The 25,090-nt window shown below is 35.5% G+C and overlaps 1 protein-coding gene across 1 annotated transcript in view; it reads left to right on the top strand.

Annotated features, from left to right (window-relative positions):
- Positions 1-24,069, top strand: part of NIPSNAP2 (nipsnap homolog 2) — a 49,870-nt gene extending 25,801 nt beyond the window's left edge. The window contains exons 8-10 of the mRNA XM_053707459.1: positions 3,300-3,394; positions 10,208-10,291; positions 20,401-24,069. Coding sequence (XP_053563434.1) covers positions 3,300-3,394; positions 10,208-10,291; positions 20,401-20,465 — 244 coding nt within the window. The 3' untranslated portion in view covers positions 20,466-24,069. The remainder of the gene's footprint in view (positions 1-3,299; positions 3,395-10,207; positions 10,292-20,400) is intronic.
- Positions 24,070-25,090: the final 1,021 nt, after the last annotated feature.

Here is a 25,090-nt window from a genome sequence, read left to right as displayed (position 1 = left end):
GTTTTTGAATAAATCTACTTGGTTAGGGACATATACACAGCTTTAATACTTAAAACAACTCTTACAGGCTGTGTTTTTATGTTTAAAAACAACTTGGTTCCAGCAACAAACATTCTCTTAAATTGTGAAATTTCAGGCAGGCTCATTGGGTTTAGTGTCCCTTTAAGATTTATGCAATTTTTTTCTTTCATAACTCATATAGAGCATGCAATTTTAAGCAACTTTCTAATTTATTCCTATTATCAATTTTTGTTCATTTTCTTGGTATCTTTATTTGAAAAATCAGGAATGTAGTAATCAAAAAAATTGATAATAGGATAAAATTAGAAAGTTGCTTAAAATTGCATGCTCTATCTGAAACATAGAAACATAGAAACATAGATATTGACGGCAGATAAGAGCCATAGGCCCAGCAAGTCTGCCCCACCTTACCTAACAGTATCTGAATCATGAAAGAAAAAAATTGGGTTCAGTATCCCTTTAATGTTAATTAGCATAAACTCACTCTAACAGCACAGTATCCTTTGTCACTTTTATTGGAACATTAATGTCAAAAGTAAAATGTCAAGCACCCGTCCCTTTAAGTAATGGGTGCTTGACATTTTACTTTTGACATTAATGTTCCAATAAAAGTACTCCTATTATTATTACTCCTATTATCAAATTTTCTTTGTTCTCTTGGAATCTGTGTTTGAAAAGCAAAAATGTAAGTTTAGATGCTGGCCCATTTTTGGTGAACAACCTGGGTTGTTCTTGCTGATTGATGGATTGATTTAACCGACCAATAAACAAATGCTGAACCAAAAAAACAACTTAGATGCAAATAAAGATAACAAGAGAACGAAAAAAAAATGGTAATAGGAGTAAATTAGAAAGTTGCTTAAAATTGCATGCTCTATCTGAATCACGAAAGAAAAAAATTGGGTTCAGTGTCCCTTTAATTATGCCATGATTAATACACACTTTACACACATTTTATATACCTACTGAATAATCCATAATGCAGAAAATGCCAGATATTGTACAAACTTTACAAAATTAAAACTAATTCTATTTATTTCTTCTTATATTGGCTATCAAAGTGGAGTCAATCACAAAAACTATGTACAGAGAAGCTTAAAAAATCAGTTAAACATCGTTTCAAAAACAATTTCAAATCTCCTTACCTAGATCTTTAATCAATAATTTGCCAGTGTACTTGCCTAACCAAGGTTTCTAAAAAAGGAGATTTTGGTCTATTCTTCATTTGTTTTGCCTTTGTACATTTTAGAACACAGACATTTAATTAAATTATTACATAAGTAGAATTGCATGTATAATTTTTTTTTTTTTGACCACTTCTTGGATATATAAATGTAATTTAGAACCTCCTATATCAGTTTTAACTAATTTATTCCATGATTGAAATTCAGGTGCTCAAAACATTATGATTTTACTTTTGACCCTAATGTTCCAATACAAGTGTCAAGGGATACTTTGCTGTTGGAATGAGTTTGGGTTTGTCTCTTGGATTAAGTTGTGTTGCTGGTTTTTGGATTTATGAGTTTGTGGATTGCTGCAGCTTCACAGATGGTTCCATTGTTTTAAAAGGATAGAAAAGTCAAAAATGAAATGTGCATGGGTGCATTTAAATTTAAAATATAAACATTTTTGTGATATACTTTCATCAGCAAAAATTATTCTACTAAAAGTTATTACTGTTTTTCTGCAGTATACGCACATAAGGGCCTGTGTACTAGTATTCAAATACCTGTCTGTTCATAGAGCTGGCGGTGGTGTGTATTGTTTCTGGAGATATAATTTGTGTCATACAAGCTACTGCTTACTCTCTGAGAAGGTGTGGTGTTTAAATACTGTTGCACAGGCTCTCACAGCATATGTGCGTATGCCACTGGAAAACGGTAATAACTTTTACTAGAATCATTTTTGCTAATAAAATTGTATTGCAAAAATGCTTCTATTTCAAATTCAAATACACCCATGCACATTTTATTTTTTACCTTTACTATCCCTCTCTAAGGCATTAGTTCACACAACAACTATAACCCAGGCTTGTTTGTTTGAGAGGCAAAGTTTGTCATGTTTATCAATAAAAAATGTTTTTATTAAATATAACCTTAGTCTGTACAGCCAACATTGAAATTGTAACTTTGTTTGCTAAAATGTATATATTCCTACAAAGTAGATCACCGTAGTTTACAATGATAAAGTGCATTTATTTTCTGACAAAATTGTTTTACAATTGTTTTTAATTTTAATAATAAATTAACTGAAATTAATGACTGTAACATACATTTTTAGTAAATGTTAGTATTATAAATACCAGCCCAATGCATTCATGAAATAATACAGTGTGTGCACTTTTTGTTTAATTACCACAGCATGGTAGAATTGCAGAAATGGGCTATATAAAAGCATTACATTTGATGATTTTTAAGGTTCCTGATATTCTTTCAAGCTTGCTAATGTCCTTATGTTTTAATCTTTTCTTAAAGGGGCACTGAACCCAAATTTTTTCTTTCATGATTCAGAGAGATCATGCAATTTTAAGCAACTTTCTTATTTACTCCTATTATCAATTTTTCTTCATTCTCTTGCTATCTCTATTTGAAAAAGAAGGCATCTAAGCTAAGGAGCCAGCCAATTTTTGGTTCAGACCCTGGATAGCGATTGTTTATTGGTGGGTGAATTTATCCACCATTCAGCAAGAACAACCCAGGTTGTTAACCAAAAATGGGCCGGCATCTAAACTTACATTCTTGCTTTTCAAATAAAGATACCAAAATAATGAAGTACATTTGATAATAGGAGTAAATTAGAAAGTTGCTTAAAATTGCATGCTCTATCTGAATCATGAAAGAAAAAAATTGTGTTCAGTGTCCCTTTAAGCAGTATCTTGCACATTTCCTTGATTTACTAATATGTTGCATAAACTCTGGCATAGACCATTAGGGAAAGAGCATAGAATTCACATTGTGCTTGAAGTAGACCTGAAACCAATATGTTGTCAGCCTGCATGCAAGAATTAACAGTGCAAAATATAAGTACTATTGGACTTGAAAAATACTAGGAGCCAGGGAACCAAGCTACTAAAATTGGTGTTATGGCTCCTAACTTTTGGATATTTTAAACGTTAATTCCTATATAAAATTATTAGTTATTCAAAATAAAGTTATTAAAAAAAAAAAAAAAATTTCAAACTATTACTAACTGCTTAGTATTCTGGATGGCTCCTAATGTTTTGATTCCAGTATTAATTTTCCTGTTTTTGTCTTACTGTGGTTTCTATTGTGTCTTAGGGCTCGTGCCATACGCTATCGACAGGATGGGGATGAGGCAGTAGCCGGCTTCTTTTCCCAGATTGGCCAGTTATATATGGTTCATCATTTATGGGGTAAAATATTTTATATGTTTAATGTTATAATCTAAGCACATAACTGGAATTTCAGAGACCCTTTAGTATGGCCTGTGCTTCCCTTTATAGTTTGTCTAGGAAGGGAAGTGAGTAAGTGAATGCACTAATCCTAATGGTGGGAGAGTGTCTGAAGGAGTATATTAAAGGGACATAAAACAGTCTGGTTCATTGTTGCATAACCAACATGGTTATATTAATACACTTTTTACCTGCCCCTTATCTCAGTTCTTTTGACATACTTGCATTTTAGCCAATCAGTGCTTCCTTTTAAATAACTCCATGGGAGTAAGCACAATGTTATTGATATGGCACACATGAACTAGCACTGTCAAAATGCACTGAGATAAGAGGCGGTTTTTAACAGTTTAAAAATCAATTTGAGCCTACCTAGGTTTAGCTTTCTGCAAAGAATACCAATAGAACAAAGCAAAGTTTAATTTTGACTAGACTGTCCCTTTAAGCTCTTATTATTTACCTGAGGGCAGTAGCTACACTGAGAATTTCTCAGTGCTCATTTTGCGAGAAAATACGTTTCTTGTTTTTTTTTGTTTGCTTTTACTTTGATTTAACAAATTTGTTTTACTAAAGGAGCACTGTATCATATCTTTTTAAGGTGGAATATTTCTTAGATTTGAATAAGGAAGGAATTGCCAGGAAAATTATCATTTATTTGTAAAGCGCTGCCAAATGGTGGAAAATGGTGAATAAGAGTTGGAACATAAACTCACTAATAACAGTTTTACGAGGTTGTTGGAGAGGCTATACAATGCCTTGCAAAAGTATTCACCCCCCTTGACATTTTTCGTGTTTTGTTGCCTCACAACCTGGAATTAACATGGATTATTTGAGGATTTGCATCATTTAATTTACAAAACATGCCCACAACTTTGAAGATGGTTTTTTTTTATTATTATTGTGCACCAAACAACAAATAGGACAAAATAACAGAAAAAGTCAATGTGCATAACTATTCACCTCCCTAAAGTCAATATTTTGTAGAGCCACCTTTTGCCGGAATTACACCTCCAAGTCGCTTTGGATAAATCTCTGAGTTTGCCACATCTTACCACTGGGATTTTTGCCCATTCCTCTTTGCAAAACTGCTTCAGCTCCTTCAAGTTGATGGTTTGCACTTATGAACAGCAATCTTTAAGTCTGACCACAGATTTTCTATTGGATTGTGGTCTGGGCTTTGAGTAAGCCATTCCAACACATTTACATGTTTCCCCTTAAACCACTCGTGTTGCAGTGTGTTTGGGGTCATTGTCCTGCTGGAAGGTGAACCTCCATCCTAGCCTCAAATCACGTGGTACCTAGTGGTACAGGTTTTGCTCCAGAATATCCCTGTATTTAGCACCATCCATCTTTCCCTCAACTCTGACCAGTTTCCCAGTCCCGGCTGCTGAAAAACATCCCCACAGCATGATGCTGCCACCACCATGTTTCACTGTGGGGATGGTGTTCTTTGTGTAATTTGATGTGTTGGGTTTGCGCCAGACATAGCGTTTTCTTTGATGGCCGAAAAGTTCAATTTTAGTCTCATCAGACCAGAGCACCTTCCTCCATACATTTTGGGAGTCTCCCACATGCCTCTTCGCAAACTCAAAACGTGCCATTTTGTTTTTTGCTGAAAGTAATGGCTTTCTTCTGGCCACTCTCCCATAAAGCCCAACTCTTTGGAGCGTACGGCTTATTGTCGTCCTATGTACAGATACTCCAGTCTCTGCTGTGGAACTCTGCAGCTCCTCCAGGGTTACCCTAGGTCTCTGTGCTGCCTCTCTGATTAATGCCTTCCTTGCCCGGTCCATGAGTTTGGTGGGAGGCCGTCTCTTGGCAGGTTTGCTGTTGTGCCATATTCTTTCCATTTGGTTATGATAGATTTGATGGTGCTCCTGGGGATCATCAAAGATTTGGATATTTTTTTTATAACTTAACCCTGACTTATACTTCTCAACAACATTGTCCCTTACTTGTTTGGAGAGTTTCTTGGTCTTCATGGCAGTGTTTGGTTAGTGGTGCCTCTTGCTTAGGTGTTGCAGCCTCTGGGGCCTTTAAAAAAAGGTGCGTATATGTAATGACAGATCATGTGACACTTAGATTGCACACAGGTGGCCATCATTTCACCAATTATGTGACTTCTGAAGGTAATTGGTTGCACCAGAGCTTTTTATGGGCTTCATAACAAAAGGGGTGAATACATACGCACATGCCAATTTTCTGTTTTCTATTTCTAAAAAATAGTTTTATGTATATATTTTTCTCATTTCACTTCACCAACTTTAGACTATTGTGTTCTGATCCATCACCATAAAATTCAGATTAATAAAACATTGAACTTAAGGCTGTAATGTAGCAAAATAGGTAAAAAGTTAAGGGAGGTAAATACTTTTGCAAGGCATTGTATATTCTTGCCAGTAGAATTGCATTGAATGTTAGAAATCAATACGATTTGGTTTTTTGGAAGTGATATTTCTCTAATGTTAAGAGCCTTGAGACGTGTTGTCTCCAACTCTGTATTGTAGGTACTTGTGATGTTTTCCAGAGTCTAGGAATCAGTTGTTTGGCTCCACTGATCATAATATGCGATGAGAGCATAATTTGACATTTTAACTTAGGTGGTTTGTTAAATAAAAATATTAAGGGGTCTAGTTTTAAGTTGGGTGATATTACTTGCTCTATTTCTTTCAGTATCCCCTTCCAATATGTTGTGATAGACGGGCATTTCCACCATATATGTAACAACGTACCTTCTTGATCACACCCCCTCCAGCATAATTTACTTGTATTTGGGAACATCTTGTGGAGTCTACTTGGATTTAGATACCATCTGGTTAAGATTTTCATGTTAGTTTCTAAATGCTCATGGAAGAAGGGGATTTACCCATCTGTCGAAATATAGTTTGCCAATCTTTGGGTGTAATTTTTAATTTTAATTCTTTTTCCCAGGTTTTGGAGCATATTTTGCTTTATCAAAAGGTCTGTGTTGGAGAGAAGGGGGGTCAATGGTGAGGGTATACTAGAGAAATCTTTTTTTATCCTTGAGTATTCTGTCCCATGTGTTGTATATTTGTTGGATTTTAATAGGGAGATGTGGGTTTAGTTGTCTTTTCAGTTTGTGAAGCCAGCAGGAACTGCCGAGGCTCTTACTATCAGTTATGGTATGTTCTAATCCCACACATTCTTTGTGGTCGGTATGTTTGCACCAGTCTATTATACGTGTCAAATGGGATGCTTGTCTATAATATGACAAGTTACTCCCAGCCCTCCATTACTTCTGTCCCTATACATAATGTGTTTAGAGATTCTGGGGTGTTTGTTGTGCCATATAAATGCATAAGATAAGTTCTGTAGGGAGGAGAGGAATGATTCTGGTATTGGGTTTGGTAATGTTTGGAATAAATAAAGGATTTTCAGTAGTAGGGTAATTTTAAAGGCGTGTATATGGCCTAACCATGATAAATATTTATGACTCCAGTTTTGTAAATCAGATTGTAGTTCTTTAAATAGTTTTTGATAATTTAGTGTAAATAATTCCTGTGATGTCTTTGCTATGTGAATTCCAATGTATTTTATGGATGATTTTTGGATAGAAAATTGATGTGTTTTTTACAGATTTGTTGCATTTCTTCTTCTGGCATTGCAATACCCAATACTTCTGATTTAGTGGTATTTATTTTATAGTATGCTAAGGCGCTGTATATGTCTAGATGTTTTTGGCATTATTTGGTATTGATACAGTGATGTATAAATTATCAGAACAGTTCTAGTTCTTTATAACAGATCACATAGAATGTATAGTATATATTTAATGGTAATAATTTGTGCTTTAAAATGTTATTAGACTATGAACCAGTACATAAGCCATACATCTTTTGCAGCCTGTTTGTATACTATTAAATATATGTAGATAATAGCTTGTTAAGTTTAATTATCTCCAGACCGTTCGGACCGATGCTGGCTATCTTTGCTGTTTATGGTGCTGTGTCCATGGTAATATGGGCTGATCTGGTGTATGCTACGGAGTTGGGCACATAACGGCACAGACTACTATGGTTCTATGTTGTTTACATGTTCCGCTAACCAGGGCCGCCACTAGAAATTTTGGGGCCCCTGACTTAACCATTGATCAGGCCCCCCCCCATCCTCCTTGGACATGTGCAATTTTTGACCAAGTGACTAAAACGTATATGCACTTTATTCTTAATTGTCTATTTAAACTTGGAAATGTTGTAAAGGTAGAAACATACACTGAAACACACACACACACTCACACATAAGGATTCACATATAGACACTCTAGCAAACACGCAAAGAAACTCAGACACAGACACCCAAACAGACACTTAGCACTTGTTGTTTACATTGCCCGGACAAGTAATGAGGTAAACTACAGTTTTGTAAAAAAAGGAGATTTAGAAAACAAAATATGGAGTTCTGATTATCTTTTTGCAAAGGAAGATGCCAACTAAATGATGACAACAGCATGCAGTGGCTGAAAGGAAGGGCCCTGAACTGCCTAAACAATAATTTAAAGGTTAAATGGTAGATTGGTGACTTCTGGAAAGGTCTCATAAGTCTCAAAGTCTGTAGAAAGATGTGAATAATCAGTAGTAAGGTCAAAATGTCCTAAAAAGGAACATACAATGGACACCCACACACAAACTCAAACTTGCACATACACCCAAGGAAACACCAACAGAGACAGCCTCAGAAAACACACAAAGACATACACACACACACACACACACACAGAGACACCCACAGAAAACACATAAAGACATACATACACACCCTCACTGAGACATCCACAGAAAACACACAGACATACACACCCTCACAGAGACACCCACAGAAAATACACACCCTCACAGAGACATCCACAGAAAACACACATACATACATACACACACACACACCCTCACAGAGACATCCACAGAAAACACAGACATACACACCCACCCTCACAGAGGCATCCAGAGAAAATACACAAAGACAAACACACGCCCACTCTCACAGAGACACCCATAGAAAATCTCAAAAACATATGCACACACTCTCACAGACATCCACAGAAAATGCACAAAGACATACACACCCACCCTCACAGAGATACCAACAGAAAAAAATACATACACACTTATAGAGACACAAACCAAAGCACAAAGACATAAACACATACACCCACAGAAACACTCACAGGAGGAAACATTTATGCACCTTGCATCCCCTAAATCAACAGTGTGTGATATGCATGATAAAAAATGCAGAAATTAAGAGATCACTTTTTAAAGAATCATATTTGTAAATGTGCAAACAAAAATAATTCTGTGAATTCAAAATTGTACATTAATGATCTGGGTAGATGGCTAGATGAAGAAAAGTACTTCTAAAAGGTTGACATATGTTTGTTTGATATTTTCACCATTTTCCCCAACCAAGAGCACCACTTCAAATATAGTGTACAAATGTTCCCATCTGTCAGCTGTACTTGTGGATTTTGAAAATGCTATACTCTATATGGTCTTGGTGGAACCATAAGCTGTGGTACTCATACCATTAGATCTGGTTAAATGCAGGATTTAAGCTTGTTGGTGTGCATTTCAAAATAAAGTCAGCTGTAGAGTAAACTGAACAGTTTTAAGTTAACCTGTCTCATTTCCAACACTGAGCAATCTTAGTCTGAGAGTATAACATGTCATGCAGATGTAAAAATCTTAGATAAAATGCCTCCTTGTATCTGAAAAGTCCTTGCATAAAGGGGCAGTAAACTGGAATATAATATATATAATTTGTGTATTGAGGAGGAAACATTTCTGCATGGTTTTAAATATAGAATTTCTACAGCATTGTCAAATAATCATAAATACACTGCTGCTAAGAAAAAATGTGTTTTTATGGACCCCTGGCCCCACCATACAACTACTACCACACTGAAGTTACAATCTTAAATTGCACAAAGAAATAAAAAACATTTACTAAGTAATTCCTACCTCCTCTGCAAATGAAAGTGATCAGCCATCTGACTCAGGCACACACTCTACAAACAAAGTGCCAAGTCTGTCTCACACTGTGCATAGTGGTTTAGTGCACACTCAGAAATCCTCTCAAATGCTAATACTTTACTCCTTGTAATAACATTTCCCATGCTCAATTAGCACTCTGCTGTAGTACCCACTGGTGGCTGCCAAAATTTAAAAAAAAAAAAAAAAAAAAAAAAATTTTTTTTTTTTTTACTTCTTGCCTCATGGGGCCCCCCTAGCCCATTGGGCCCCTGACAGGAGTCACCCCTGTCACCCCCTGATGGCGGCCCTGCCGCTAACGATGGCTCGTTGTGATGACGTCATTGCTAGGTGCAGGCCATGAAGGGAGTGTCCTAGAGACGCATCATGTACGCACTGGTGGTAACTACACACAGGTGTGTTTTAATTAGACATAAAGTGCAAAGCAACAAAAACATACTTATATACCCTCTAAAACTATTTGGGCCTCCACTGAGAAAAGCTCCTGTGCAAGCTGAAACATTTGGCAACAGGCCAATTCATATTACTTTTTGATTAAAGGCTGTTCTATTTGTTACTTACCTGTGTAAGCCTGCTTTATGTTCTGGGGATTCCAGCCGGCTCTGGGATATATCTTTGGGGGGGGGGGGGTTATATATTTATTTTATTGTACCAAATGGTTACTTGTAATGTATGCTATACATATTATTATTTATTATTATTATTTTTATCTGAAATATATTTACCAATAGTATAATATCTTTTTTTTCTTTCTTGTCTATACGTTATCCAGCATACAAAGACCTACAAACCAGAGACGATATCAGGAATTCAGCTTGGCAAAAAGACGGCTGGGATGAATGTGTCTACTATACTGGTAAGAGTCTTATTATAATATTTCTTCGTAGTAAGGCAACAATATTTCCACATATCACATTTGGCTAAAATCTGGTGACCTAAAAAGCCTCTTATCCTGTTCCTGATAACACAAGTTTACCTGCCTCTTAGTACGTACTTTCAGCCTCTCTGTTTGAATTTATTATGTGCAAAGATTGTGTCCGCAAAATTCTGATTATATCAGCCTGTCAGCATGCTCATAATGTCCATAAACAGTACAGAGTGCACCAATACCTCCTCTTTCTTGTTTGATGCAATAAGGACATTAAAGAAGGCAAGAATAGATTACACCATAACAATTGGAACAGAAACAACCAATAACAGAAAATCAAAATATTCTTGAATACAGGATGAAGAAACTTGACGTTGAGGCAGGAAAGGATCCTTCTAGGAATCTGTCTAGGCTAAAGGACGACTTTGAACAGATGATAAAGACATTGATGAATAATAGAAGAATCCAAATCAGTTAAAGGAGACGTTTTGAGGAGTAGATGCTGGAAATAAAAATATATTAATAAACAAATAAAATATAATTATACATATTGGGAGGGGAAAGAAAAAATGCCAGGGTGAGAAAATATTTGTCTTTGTCTTTAATAAAATCTAGATTATAGTTACACTAAAGCTAGGATAATCTGAATTTTATTACAAGACCAGAGACTCCTATTTTGCTAGTTTAAAGCAAAAATGGATCATGAAATTAAGGAAAAAGCGGCGTTATTAATATGTTTAAAATAAAAATGTCTAAAAGTAGAGTCCGAAGACCAGTCTGTTGCATTTAAAATATCTTGGAGGGAAGAGAATTTTAAAAAGGCTTTAGAGGCAGAAGCTCCGCGATCAGATTGAGCCGAAAAGGACTCTTTCACACCAGCAAGAAGCATAATTCACTTTACCCACCTGGCAATAGAAGTAGAGGAGACAGGTTTGAAAGGGGAAACAAAAGAGATGAGAAGTTGAGAAGAAAAATGAAGTAAAGGTTGAGTACGAGACAAATACTCTTTTAGACAAAGGACAACACACAATTTAGGATGATCAGAGCCCAGAGGCAGAACTTTTTTTCACTTTCTGCAATGAGATTTTTGCAACACTGGAGAATAATTGTAAAAGTTTTATAATATATTGCAGCAGTTGAAGATTGGATTGCAAATTAGCTGCAGACAAAAAAATAATCGGCTAGATTACGAGTTTTGCGTTAGAGGCTATGCGGTGCTAACGAGCAGTTTATGCTCACCGCTCACTTACCTACAGAGTTTTTACAAACCCGTTGTTAAAAGACAAGAAGTGAGCGTTGAGCAAAATTTTGCTCATTACCGCACTCCAATACCAGCGCTGCTTAAGTCAGCGGTGAGCTGGTGTAACGTGCTCGTGCACGATTTCCCCATAGGAATCAGCGGGGAGAGCCGGCTGAAAAAAAGTCTAACACCTGCAAAAAAAGCAGCGTTTAGCTCCTAACGCAGCCCCATTGATTCCTATGGGGAAATACAATTTATGTCTACATCTAACACCCTAACATGAACCCTGAGTCTAAACACCCCTAATCTTACACTTATTAACCCCTAATCTGCCGCCCCCGACATCTGCATTATATTAACCCCTAATCTGCCGCTCCGGACACCGCCGCCGCCTACATTATACTTATGAACCCCTAATCTGCTGCCCCCAACATCGCCGACACCTACATTTTATTTATTAACCCCCAAATGTCGATGCAACCTACCTACACTTATTAACCCCTAATCTGCCACCCCTAAACCTAAGTCTAACCCTAACCCCCCTAACTTAAATATAATTTAAATAAATCTAAATAAAATTACTACAATTAACTAAATTACTCCTATTTAAAACTAAATACTTACCTATAAAATAAACCCTAAGCTAGCTACAATATAACTAATAATTACATTGTATCTAGTTTAGGGTTTATTTTTATTTTACAGGCAAGTTTGTATTTATTTTAACTGGGTAGAATAGTTACTAAATAGTTATTAACTATTTAATAAACTACCTAGCTAAAATAAATACAAAAGTACCTGTAAAATAAAACCTAACCTAAGTTACAATAACACCTAACACTACACTATAATTAAATTAATTCCCTAAATTAAATACAATTAAATAAAATTAGCTAAAGTACAATAAAAACACTAAATTACAGAAAATAAACAAATTACAAGATTTTTAAACTATTTACACCTAATCTAATCCTCCTAACAAAATAAAAAAGCCCTACCCTAAATTACAAATAGCCCTTAAAATGGCCTTTTGCGGGGCATTGCCCCAAAGTAATCAACTCTTTTACCTGTAAAAAAAAAAATACAAATCCCCCCCCAACATTAAAACCCACCACCCACACAACCAACCCTACTCTAAAACCAACCCAATACCCCCTTAAAAAAAAACCTAACACTAACCCCATGAAGATCACCTTAACAGGAGAAGTCTTCATCCAACCGGGCCGAAGTCCTCAACGAATCCGGCAGAAGTGGTCCTCCAGACTTTGGCCCGGTTGGATGAAGACTTCTCCTGTTAAGGTGATCTTCAAGGGGTTAGTGTTAGTTTTTTTTTAAGGGGGTATTGGGTGGGTTTTACAGTAGGGTTGGTTGTGTGGGTGGTGGGTTTTAATGTTGGGGGGGATTTGTAATTTTTATTACAGGTTAAAGAGCTGATTACTTTGGGGCAGTGCCCCGCAAAAGGCCCTTTTAAGGGCTATTTGTAATTTAGTGTAGGGTAGGGCTTTTTTTATTTTGGGAGGGCTTTTTTTATTTTGTTAGGGGGATTAGATTAGGTGTAATTAGTTTAAAAATCTTGTAATTTGTTTATTTTCTGAAATTTAGTGTGAGGGGGTTTGTACTTTAGCTAATTTTATTTAATTGTATTTAGTTTAGGGAATTAATTTAATTATAGTGTAGTGTTAGGTGTTAGTCTAACTTAGGTTAGGTTTTATTTTACAGGTACATTTATTTATTTATTTTAGCTTGGTAGTTTATTAAATAGTTAATAACTATTTAATAACTATTCTACCTAGTTAAAATAAATACAAACTTGCCTGTAAAATAAAAATAAACCCTAAGCTAGCTACAATGTAACTTAGTAGCTAGCTTAGGGTTTATTTTACAGGTAAGTATTTAGTTTTAAATAGGAATAATTTAGTTAATTATAGTAATTTTATTTAGATTTATTTAAATTATATTTGTTAGGAGGGGTTAGGGTTAGACTTGGATTTAGGGGTTAATAACTTTAGTAGTGGCGGTTATTTTTGGGACAGCGTATTAGGGGTTAATAATTAATGTTTGCGAGGCGGGAGTGCGGCGGTTTAGGGGTTAATATATTATAGTGGCAGCGATGTCTGGTTCGGCAGATTAGGGGTTAAAAAGTTTATTTTAGTCTTTGCGATGTGGGAGGGCCTCGGTTTAGGGGTTAATAGGTAGTTTATGGGTGTTAGTGTGCTTTTTAGCACTTTAGTTAAGAGTTTTATGCTACGGCGTTGTAGTGTAAAATTCTTAACTACTGACTTTAAAATGCGGTACCAGTCTTGACAGGAGAGGGTCTACCGCTCACTTTTTGGCAGACTCGTAATACCGGCGCTATGCAGGTCCCATTTGAAAAAAAAGAGTATACGTAATTTACTTAAGTGGATTTGTGGTATTTCCAAGTCTGGCCAAAAAAGTGAGCTTTACACCTGTACCTGCAAGACTCGTAATACCAGCGGGCGTTAAAAAGCAGCGTTGGGATCGGCCAATGCTGCTTTTTAAGCATAACGCAAAACTCGTAATATAGGTGAATAATAGTAAAATGGCTCTTGAATACATTGTTTTCTTTTCTCTTGGTCTAACATAGAAATGTAGTAATAAAAAGGTGCATTGCTCAGAAGAATGTCATTCAGAAAACACAGCTTTGCAGACTGGGAAAAGTTAGGGAGCTGAGAGCCAGCCAACACTGCATATTTGACTTTTCACTTTAGACAGCACTTTGCTGTGGATGCGCTGTGTTAAGGAAAACTTACCCAATGCTACCAGAGCAAAGCTCTTTTTGCAGAGAACAGCCTGACAGAGAAAAGCAATAACAGTCCCTGCATGTTCCTGTTCTTTCTGCAGATATGCTGCATTTTCTGTGATGACATCTCAGATCACTGCCTGCTCTGCCTTGGGGGATCAGAGAAATAAGGATAAAAAATAGATTGAAAAAGACATTTTAGTTATTTTAAAATGGATAAAGGTGAAACCAAAAGGAGAAAACATTTGAGAATTAATATCAATGGCACGTACATCAGAAACTCTACGAAAAGAGAGGAGACAAAGAGTGGCAAGTTTAGCTGACAGCTGTTTGAGAGAAAGAAGATCATTAAAAGGCCAATTTCTAAGTAAAGACAGAACCAAAACTACGTCACAAAAGAGAGAATATTTAGAAGGGGGGGTTTTGAATACAAATTGCTTTTAGAAGTCTGCAGACCTGATGAATTTTCCCAACAGGGGTATTATTAATAGGGACGTGTCCAGCAGACATAGCAGAACAAGCTATATTGATAGATCTATAGGCAAGACCTGAATCAAAAAGAGAAGATAAATAATCTAAAATAAAATTTAAAGGAGCTGAAAAGGGATCCAAGTCCCTCTGGACACACCAGCCAGACCACTTGGACCAAGCTAAAAGATAACTTATTTTGGTTCCAAGAGTCCTGTAATAAAGATCGAGCTTGTTCCGAAAGTCCATCAAGAGACCATGATCCCCTGAAAGCATCCAAGCTACTAGAGTTAGAGAGTTGGCAAGCAGAAGAGGATGAGGGACTTCCAGGGGATCCAGAAGGGGGGAAGGAAGGAAGGAGAGTTCCAGAAGAGAAGGGTACCAAGGCTTGAGACAGCCACAGGGGAGTGATTAGGAGAAGAGATATCGGGTTCTTGCGGAGATAAGCCAAAGTCTGAGCGATCATAGAAAACGGAGGAAAAGCATAAGCTCCGGTGGGGGGCCACACTTGAAGGAAGGTGTCCACGGCAGAGGGGTCCGGTCTCCAACTGAAAAAGGAGGTGACCTTGAAATTGGTGCTAGAGGCAAAGATCTAGAATGAAAGTACCTCTGAGAGAGGAAATCTAAAGGAAAATGTCCTTGTGCAATTTCCAATCGCTGGAGTCCTTCAAATGGCGAGAACCCCAGTTTGCAGCTTGATTGGATAATCTGGGAATGAATTCCGCTGAAATAGAAATATTCTTCTCGAGGCAAAAATGAATGAAATTTTTTGGGAGGTCTGATAGATGTTTCGATTTTGTGCCTCCTAAACTATTTAAATAACGGCCTGCCGATAGATTGTCCATGCGAAGGAGAACTGAAATAGGGAGACTGGACTTGTGAAAACTTTGAATTGCGAAGGAACCCGCCAGAAGTTCTTTGCAGTTGATATTGAAGGTTGGATTCTGGAAGGGTCCATTTGCCACCTGTGATTATGGAACCACAACGAGCTCCCTAACCAGAGTTGCTTGCGTCCGATTCTATAACTAAATCTAGAACAGAACCGAAGATTGCCTTGCCATTCCATGCCTCTGTTTTGGATCCACCAGATGAGTTCTTCTTTGGCTTCTGGGGATAAGGAGATTCAATGCTAAGAGAAGCCTCTTTGGAGATGAGATATTTTCATGCGTTGAAGAGCCTAATAATGGAGAGGGGTAGGAAAAATGGCTTGAATGGAAGATGAGGAGGCCGATTATACAGGCTAACAATCGAAGAGGAAAGCGGGTTTTCCTCAAAAGAGAGGAAATTTTCTTCTTGATGTTTTTCAATTTATCTAATGGTAGGCTTAAAGAGGAATATAGAGTGTTGATCTGAAATCCCAAGAAGACAATGGTTTGAGACGGGAGAAGATTTTTTTTTTGTTGATTATGAATCCCAAGTTCTCCAGAAGAGAACAAGTGATGTTCAAGGGAAGGAGAGTCTAAGGAACCTGATTCATGATGAGAATGTCGTCCAGATAAACTATCAGGCAAATCCCTCTAAACCTTAACCAGGCTATGAATTTTCGTGAATATCCAAGGGGCCGATGAAAGGCCGAAAGGGAGGCAAGTGAATTGCCAAAGAGATTGGTTTCAGAAAAAACAAAGAAATTTCCTGTGGGAAGAATGTATAGAAACTGTAAGGTATGCATCCTTGAGGTCCAATCGGACAAGCCAATCCCTGTACAGAGTCCCTCAGAAGATGAATACCTTCCATCTTCAAGTGTTGATAGGTTACATAATGATTTAGATTTTTTAGGTTGATGACTGGTCGAAATTGGCCATTTTTCTTTTTTACCAAGAAGATATTGCTTATGTAACTGTTCTTGTCTACAAGAACGGGTTCTACAGCTTGTTTTGAAATTAAGGAGGAAATCTCTGAATCTATAGCTTGGAGATCTGAATTTGAAAATAAAATTGGATGAGGGAGAACAATTTGGATGGGAATGGAAATTAAATCTATAAGGACTCCAGAAACAGTCTGAAGAATCCAGGGGTCTGATGTTATTAGACACCAATTTTTGAAGAAAATGAGCTAGTTGACCACCCATCTTTTTTGGGCAAAAAAGAGAAAAGGGAGGAGGAGAGATTACCTGAGGGGGTTCTATAGCGACCTCTTGATCTTGCACCTCTGGGCCAGAAGCAGGCTCTTGTGGGAAAGAATAGGGAGACAAATTGCTGTTGCTGAAGCTACTGTTGTTGGTAAAATTGAGATGAAGGGTTGGCGGCCGGGAAAACGACCCCTTCTTTTTCCGGCCCTATCAAAAAGGGGACGAGGATTTTAAGGTAAACTTCCCCAAAGAGAAGACCATTAGGGTCTGTGGATGTCTCATTGTTGGCGAAATCTGACAATTTAGGGTCAAGGCTGCTAAGAATGGACCTTCTGCGTTCACATGCTATAGCTGTATTGGTGTTGCCTAATAAGACAAAGGCTCAGCCAATTCAAATATCTTTGATAAGGGGCCAGAAATATTTAAAAGCTTGTCTTGACAAGACTTAAGTAATTTATCGGATCCTCTCTTAATACTGGACCCAGGAGTACCCAGGAATTTTAAAATTTGGGGATCAATGTCAGGAGTGACAGAGGAATTACCTGGGAGGGACGAGGAAATTCAGCATGAAGTTTACTGCGGACCTCTTGCAATAAGGGATGACTTAAATAAAAGTCTATATATTCTGCAACACCTGAGGAGGTAAACCACTACAAGGATTTGGGGTGCTTAACCTTCTCAGGCTTGAATCTGGGTTTACCAAGGGGGTTTAGAAAAACAATTTAAAAATCATTAACAGGCAAAGATTTGTCGCGCCTTTTGAATTTAATAAAATTATTAATATCCGAATAATCTGAATCATCATCAGAGATTGAAATTTCTCATATTTATAATCATCTGAAAATTCCTCCTCAGCAGAAGAGGGGGAAACATTCTCAAAGAGAGGTTGTAAAAATTTTGATGCTTGTCTTTTTAGAATAAGCATCAGTAAGAGTACCCTCTGAGTTGCGAGACTCAACACAATCAGAAGTTCTGGGGCCAGATGACTGCCGGCTAACAGTACAGGTTCTTAATGGCAATAAGCTATGAGGGATGTCTGAAGCAGACTATCTGCATCTTTATCAATATGAGATGGGGAAAGATGCTTAGTTTTAGAAGTATGTTTTTTATGTACTTGAGGAGATTCTGGCTGAAAATTAGCAATAAAGCTATTCATTTTATTATCCATTTTTCTCATAAAGGACTGCATAGAGGACATAATGTTATGAAGGGAAGCGTCAGAATTAACAGGAGTGTTCTCCTCATGAGACATCTTCAGACCACAATAAAAGGGAGACAAAATTTAAAAAAAAATTATATTAAAATTTTATAAAATAAAATTCTTAACAGCATATAAAAGCAGCCCAACAGCAAGAAAAAACTGTCTAATCTGTAAAAGATAGAACAGTGACACACAGAGGTAGAAGTTAAAATTTCAAGAATTACTTGAAAAAAATATTTCCTTTAATGAGGCAGATAAACTTACAAAGTTGCTAAACCGAAGGCTATGAATGACAAAAGGGCGTGTATTAAGCCCTGATAAATCCAGATATAATGTTACAATACCGGCAAACCAGAATGGACTCCGCCTGGAGGAAGGAATTCCACTTTGCAGCTGAATACTATGGACTGAGAGGAAAGGGGGTGGGGGAAAAAGGGCGGACCAAAATGTCGCCGATTGAAGCTCACATCAATACAGGAGAGCAGAGGAAAAAACAGCTCTAACGAAAATAGCCGAAAATAGCAATGCGGTTAGGAAGGGAGCCCCAAACGATAGAGGGAAAGGTAAGGTAGAAATAGAAAAAACGCAAACAAAAGGATAATAGGATAAAACAAAAGAAAACTTACAAATTTTTTAGGGTATAACATAAAATGACAGTTTTATTTAGAGATAATGCACAAGGTACTTATCTTTTCAGAGCAGCGAAAAGAAAGAGGAGGTATTGCTGCACACTGGACTGTTTATGGACATTATGAGCATGTTGTTTGGCTGATATCATCTTTACAAACATGGCTTTGTCCTTATTGGTCCTTTTTGTTTTCTATGTTCTTTTATTTGTTTTATGTTTACTAATGTTAACACTGTATGCTTTTAAAAGCTGTCAGAGCAGTAAACTGAAAGTTAAACAAAATATGAGTCTCTGGTCTTGTAATAAAATTCCCTTTGCTTTGTTCCTGATGTACATATTCAAGTCTCTGTAGAAATAGAAACTTTTTTCTAATTAAAGGGATAGTCAAGTCCAAAAAACTTTCATGATTCAGATAGGGCATGTCATTTTAAAGGACCAGTCAACACAGTAGATTTGCATAATCTGCAAATGCAAAATTGCAAGACAATGCAATGGCACTTAGTCTGAACTTCAAATGAGTAGTAGATTTTTTTTCTGAAAATTTTAAGTTATGTCTTTTTCCACTCCCCCTGTAACATGTATCAGCCAATCACAAATGCATACATGTACCATGTGACAGCCATCAGCCATTCACAAATGCATACACACTTATAATTGCAGATGCTCAGTAGGAGCTGGTGACTCAAAAAGTTTAAATATAAAAAGACTGTGCACATTTTGTTAATGGAAGTAAATTGGAAAGTTGTTTAAAATGGCATGCTCTATCTGAATCATGAAAGTTTAATTTTGATTGAGTGTCCCTTTTAAACCACTTTCCAATTAACTTATCACCAATTTTGCTTTGTTCTCTTGGTATTCTTAGTTGAAAGCTAAGCCTTAGAGGTTCATATGCTAATTTCTTAGACCTTGAAGGCCGCCTCTAATATAAAAGCATTTTGACAGTTTTTCACCACTAGAGGGTGTATTTCTATAACAGTGTTGGTTATGCAAAACTGGGGAATGGGTAATAAAGGGATTATCTAGCTATATTTAAACATCAACAAAAAAGTCCGTTTTAAGGCAATTGTGGGTTTTTATATCTGATCCTACAAAGTATGACAAAAAGTTGGGCCTTCTACTGGCATAAAAAATTATATTCTAAATAAAACTTATCCAAGTCTGATTAATAAATAATTAATGGGCTATACATAGAATAATAATTTTCCAGATACACAAAACAAATACTTCTGATTGTTTAAAACCTTATAGTTAAAGGGACACTGAACCCAAATGTTTTCTTTTGTGATTCAGATTGAGCATGAGATTTTAAGCAACTTTGTAATTTACTCCTATTATCAAATGTTCCTTATTCTCTTGGTATCTTTATTTGAAATGCAAGAATGTAAGTTTAGATGCCGGCCCATTTTTGGTGAACAACCTAGGTTGTCCTTGCTGATTGGTGGATAAATTCATCCACCAATCAAAAACTGCTGTCCAGAGTTCTGAACCAAGAAAAAAAGCTTAGATGCCTTCTTTTTTATATAAAGATAGCAAGAGAACGAAGAAACATTGATAAAAGGAGTAAATTAGAAAGTTGCTTAAAATTGCATGCTCTATCTGGATCACGAAAGAAAATTTTTGGGTTCAGTGTCCTTTTAATATGTTTAAATGTATAGCATTAAAATGTATTTAATTTTATATGTTAACTTAATAGTACTGTACAGACTTTCTGATTGTTATTTTTGTTTTTAGTTCCCCTTATTCAGGAGATGGAATCCAGAATTATGATCCCCCTGAAAAGTTCGCCTCTTAAGTGATACGCAGTAACCTCCTCGTGCCTAAATGCAAAATGGTGGCAAACCTTTCACCTGAGTACATCAAATGAATTAACACAAGTTTCCAAAACATTGGTTCTGTAATTCTGTTCTGTTATTACTAAGGGTATGAAGAGTTACTCTACTTTCTACTAATCATTACATGCGATTTAGGAATAACCACTTCTATAATAAAAAATGTCTGACATGAAGTGCATTGCTTAGCAATGGCCCTAATCTCCTATAACATTGGCTCAGTTGTATAGCTATACATATTCTGTTCAACGTTTCCCTCTTAACGCACTTCTAGAAATCTCTCTTCCGTCCTAAGACATTTTATGTAATTTTTGTTCCCAGATAACTAAGCCTTTTAGGTTCCATCTATTTAGAGGCACAGTGAAGTTACATATTTCATCTTATGCAGTTAAAAAATCATGCTAAAATATTACTGGAAAAAAACAACAAAAAGAATTGAATACAATCTAGAACTCCTTAGCTCACTCTGCCTTATTTTGATTGTCATTCATCAGGACTACAAACTAAACTGATTATTTTGTATTTTACACAGTAATCTAAGATAAATATATTTTTGTATATTATTTTTTCTAAATTAAGAGATATTTAAAAAAAAAAAGTAATGTGTATAAAATCATTACTTAAACATGTAGAAAAAAAGGTTGCGTTACTTCTATTTAAATTGATACTAAAACTGGCGGTGTTTACAAAGTTGATCAAGCAATTTACCACTATTAGTGAGTATAGCTCAACAATCCTAAAATCATGAACTAGTGTGTTTTTTTTTTTTTTTTTTATTCTCTCTCTTTTTGTTTAAAAAACAAACAAACTGGGTCATCCACTAATAATAATGATAAGAAATTATACTGTTTTAAAATATCATCTTTGTATGCAACAAAAATAAAAAATGATCTTTAAATTCCTTAATGGAGAGATAATATGGAACTTTACTGTGCCTGTATAAGTCACTTATGTCTAATTTGCCATATCATTTATTTATATAATTATAATCCTATTCATATTTTTCTTTCATGATTCAGAGTATACAATTTTAAACAACTTTCTAATTATTTTTTATCTAATTTGCAATGTTCTCTTATTACTGTTGTTGCAGCAATGCACTACTGGGAGCTAGCTGCTGATTGGTGGATGCAGATAAATACTTTTTGTCACTGGCTCACCGCGTGTTCAGCAAGCTCCCAGTAGTGCATTGCTGCTACTTCATCAAAGGATAACATGAAAATGAAGCAAATTTGATAAAAGATGTTCATTTCAAAATTGTATGATCTGAATCATTAAATAAAATGTTTTGCGTTTCCTTTCCCTTTTAAGAACATTTCTAATACCAGATTCTCCCCCAAAAAAGAGCTGTATTTTTATTCACATCAATATTCTCAGGTCATCCATTGATAAATAGGTAGAGTTTGAGACACAAACAGCAGTTTTTAGGTTTCTGCAACATCTTTTATATGAGTCAGTCTTATGAACTGCTAATACATTTTTCTTCACATTTTATTCAGGTAAAATTCACGCAAGAATACTTTGTAATATTCATATGGGGATTATATACACATTTTTTTTTTCCTTTTTAAATGCTGCGCTTAAAGGGACACTGATGAGATGCATTAACTTATACATATTACTTAAATTGCAAGGACATAATGCCATATTTTTCAGCAATTTAAAACTGTGCTGTATGGCCAACCAGATCCTGTGTCATCTGAGCAGGTCATTCCTATACCCAGCAATCAAATAAAGTGTTTATAATTTTATTGTATTCTAGACTACACCATTATAAATTCCATCAGAGTCTGCAGGTAAAGAGTGCTACACAGGTCTTATTTTCTTTTGGCGTATTTGCGGAAATTGTTGTACATCAGTATACTGTAAAACCAAAACGTTTTGGCTTTGTATATTTGTTTAGCAAAAATATAACATTCAAAATGGTTTCTTTTTTGCTAAAGTGGTAATTGCTTTTTTGCAACAAAAGTGAAGATAGCTCTTCCATGTTCCTTTAAGAGATGCAATATATTTTTTATATTTTCAAAACACCTAATTTACTGGATAAGGGGTAGCAAATTGTGTTTCCTTAATATAATGAATGTCGGTGCAATTGGTTATCACAGTAGCAAGTTTGTGAATTTCATCTTTTTGTTTTGTTTCAGACATATGATATCATTAAAGCTGTTTATATATCTAATAGGAATCAGCTGCAGGTCTCTTTTTAGACTGATGCGAATCAGCTGTGTAGTTTTATCTTTACTACTGTATCTATTATTTGTGACTGAAATACTGAAAATATTGTATTTTTTTGCTTCTGAAATTATTTAAAGGTAAAATCTTAGCACAATGCTTATCTAAATCTAATTTGAGTATCATGCTACACATAGATGTGATGACAATGCTTCTTTTTTACTGTATTAAACTGGGTAAAGGATCTTAAACTCATTTATATTAAAGGAACAGTCTACTTGAAAATGTTTGTTTAAAAAGATAGATAACGCCTTTAAAACCCTTTCTCCAGCTTTGTACAACATTGTTATATTAATATACATTGTAACCTCTACATTTCAGCCTGTTTCTAAGCCCCAGCAGCTTGCCTCTTATCTGCATTAAGTGCATTTTATTAGCTTTTCACAGCCAGACAATGCTAGCTTATGTTTGCCATATAAATAACATTGTGCTCACTCCTGTAGTTATGCATGAGACAGCACTAATTGGCTAAAATGCAAGCTTGTAAAAAATCACTGAAATAAGAGAGCAGTCTGCAGAAGTTTAGACACAGAGGTAAAAAGTATATTAATATAACAGTGTTGGTTATGCTAAACTGGGGATTGGGTAATAAAGGTATTGGCTATATTTTTAAAGACTAGTAGACTGTTCCTTTTTAAGACTTCTTTTTACAGCTTGTTCTTAGAAACATAAATGTTTTTGAATTCTTTGCATTGATATTTACTAAAACAATCAAAAGTTCATAAGGTTTCTCTTTTAAAACCGTCGTAATTCTAGTATTGTTTTTTTCTTTAAATGTCCATTTTTTTTAACTGAACTCTGTTTTTCTGTTCATTGTCTAACTTTTGAGTTTACAGTATTTCAGAACACATTAACCTTAAAGGGACAGCAGTTGCAAGTCTTGCATAGCTTTTATCCTATAGCACTAATCACAGTGGTCTTGCAAGAGAAGTGTACGCCAAGTTCAGACTATCACAAAGCTAATATAATAGAGTATCCATAAGATGCATTTACAGAGTTTTTTTCCTTTTTTTTATTTAGTAAAAATGTCCTATAGAAAATAAAAAATAGCAATATTTACTCATAATATCATACTTCCAAAAGAAAAGCTGCTTTTACGGTTAGCCAATTGTATCAGTGAGGAGGATCTCCTCTCCCCCTAAAACCCCCAACAGGATAAGTTTGTTACAATGTGGAAATATTGTTTAAAGTATATGAATGTATTTTGTTTTTCCAATAACGAAGATAAAAGGTCTTAAGGTGATAAACTGTTACATTATCATAGGTCATCATGTGAATAAGAATATATAAAGTACATTGGGTTTCTGCTACAAAATATTAATAAAATAATTTTATTTGGTCTGCCGGCTGTTCATTTTACTGTCTGAAAATGTGTGTGTATATGTGTGTGTATATATATATATATATATATATATATATATATATATATATATATATATATATATATATATATATATATGTGTGTGTGTATGTGTATATATATATCTCTCTGTACATAAGTGAAATCATAAACTTTTGTTTTAAAAAAAAAAAAAAAGCACAATAAGGGGAATCCTGCACCATAAATAAATAAATATTCATTCATAAGGTATCTTCGTTCAAAGTTAGGAATATTTTTTGTAAAGATCTAACTTTGAGGGTGTTCAACAGAGTGCCAAAAACACAGTTTATCAGAATAAATTGGTGTTCTTTGATGCCCAGGAGCTAAATAGGGCTTTGCAGAATATTGAGGATACACACTTGAATAATAGAACACTACAACCAAATGATAGAATTCAATTTGTTAGTAATTATAGCCATATTAGCTATAAAATATTCAATTCCATTAAAAGGAATTGGCACATCTTAAAGAATAGATTTCCTCATATTCGTGAATTCCAGCAACCTCCTTTTGGTAGCTTACTGTAAGGGCAGAGCTATAGGTCAGAAATAAGTTAGGGACAGCAATACCCTTAGGGAGGGAAGGGTTCTGTCAGCAAAGAAGAATGGTTCTTGCCCCTGCATGGGTTTTGGTCAATATTATTAATAGCATTATTAAAGTAGATATGATCAGCCGTCCATATTCTGGTAAAAAAATAAAATAGAATAAGAGGGGTACTATTTTTGTAGCTCTTGTAATGTAGTGTACGCATTAAAATGTATGTATATGTAGGGAAAAAAAATAATAAAGGAGCATACTGTACACCATAAATCTAACATTAGGAACCCTAAGCTGCTAAAGCTTCCTGTACTATCACATTTCTCTAGAGAAAGGACTCCAGGTTAGTCAATGGAGGGTCTTGCTATTAGAAGGTGTTAAACAAATGAGATTGGGTGGGGATATAGGTAGGGAAGCCAAATGGATTAAGATAGTACATACA

Source organism: Bombina bombina, chromosome 3 (genome assembly GCF_027579735.1).
Source record: "Bombina bombina isolate aBomBom1 chromosome 3, aBomBom1.pri, whole genome shotgun sequence".
NCBI classification, from domain to species: Eukaryota; Metazoa; Chordata; class Amphibia; order Anura; family Bombinatoridae; genus Bombina; species Bombina bombina.
This window is presented reverse-complemented; position numbering and strand designations above follow the sequence as displayed.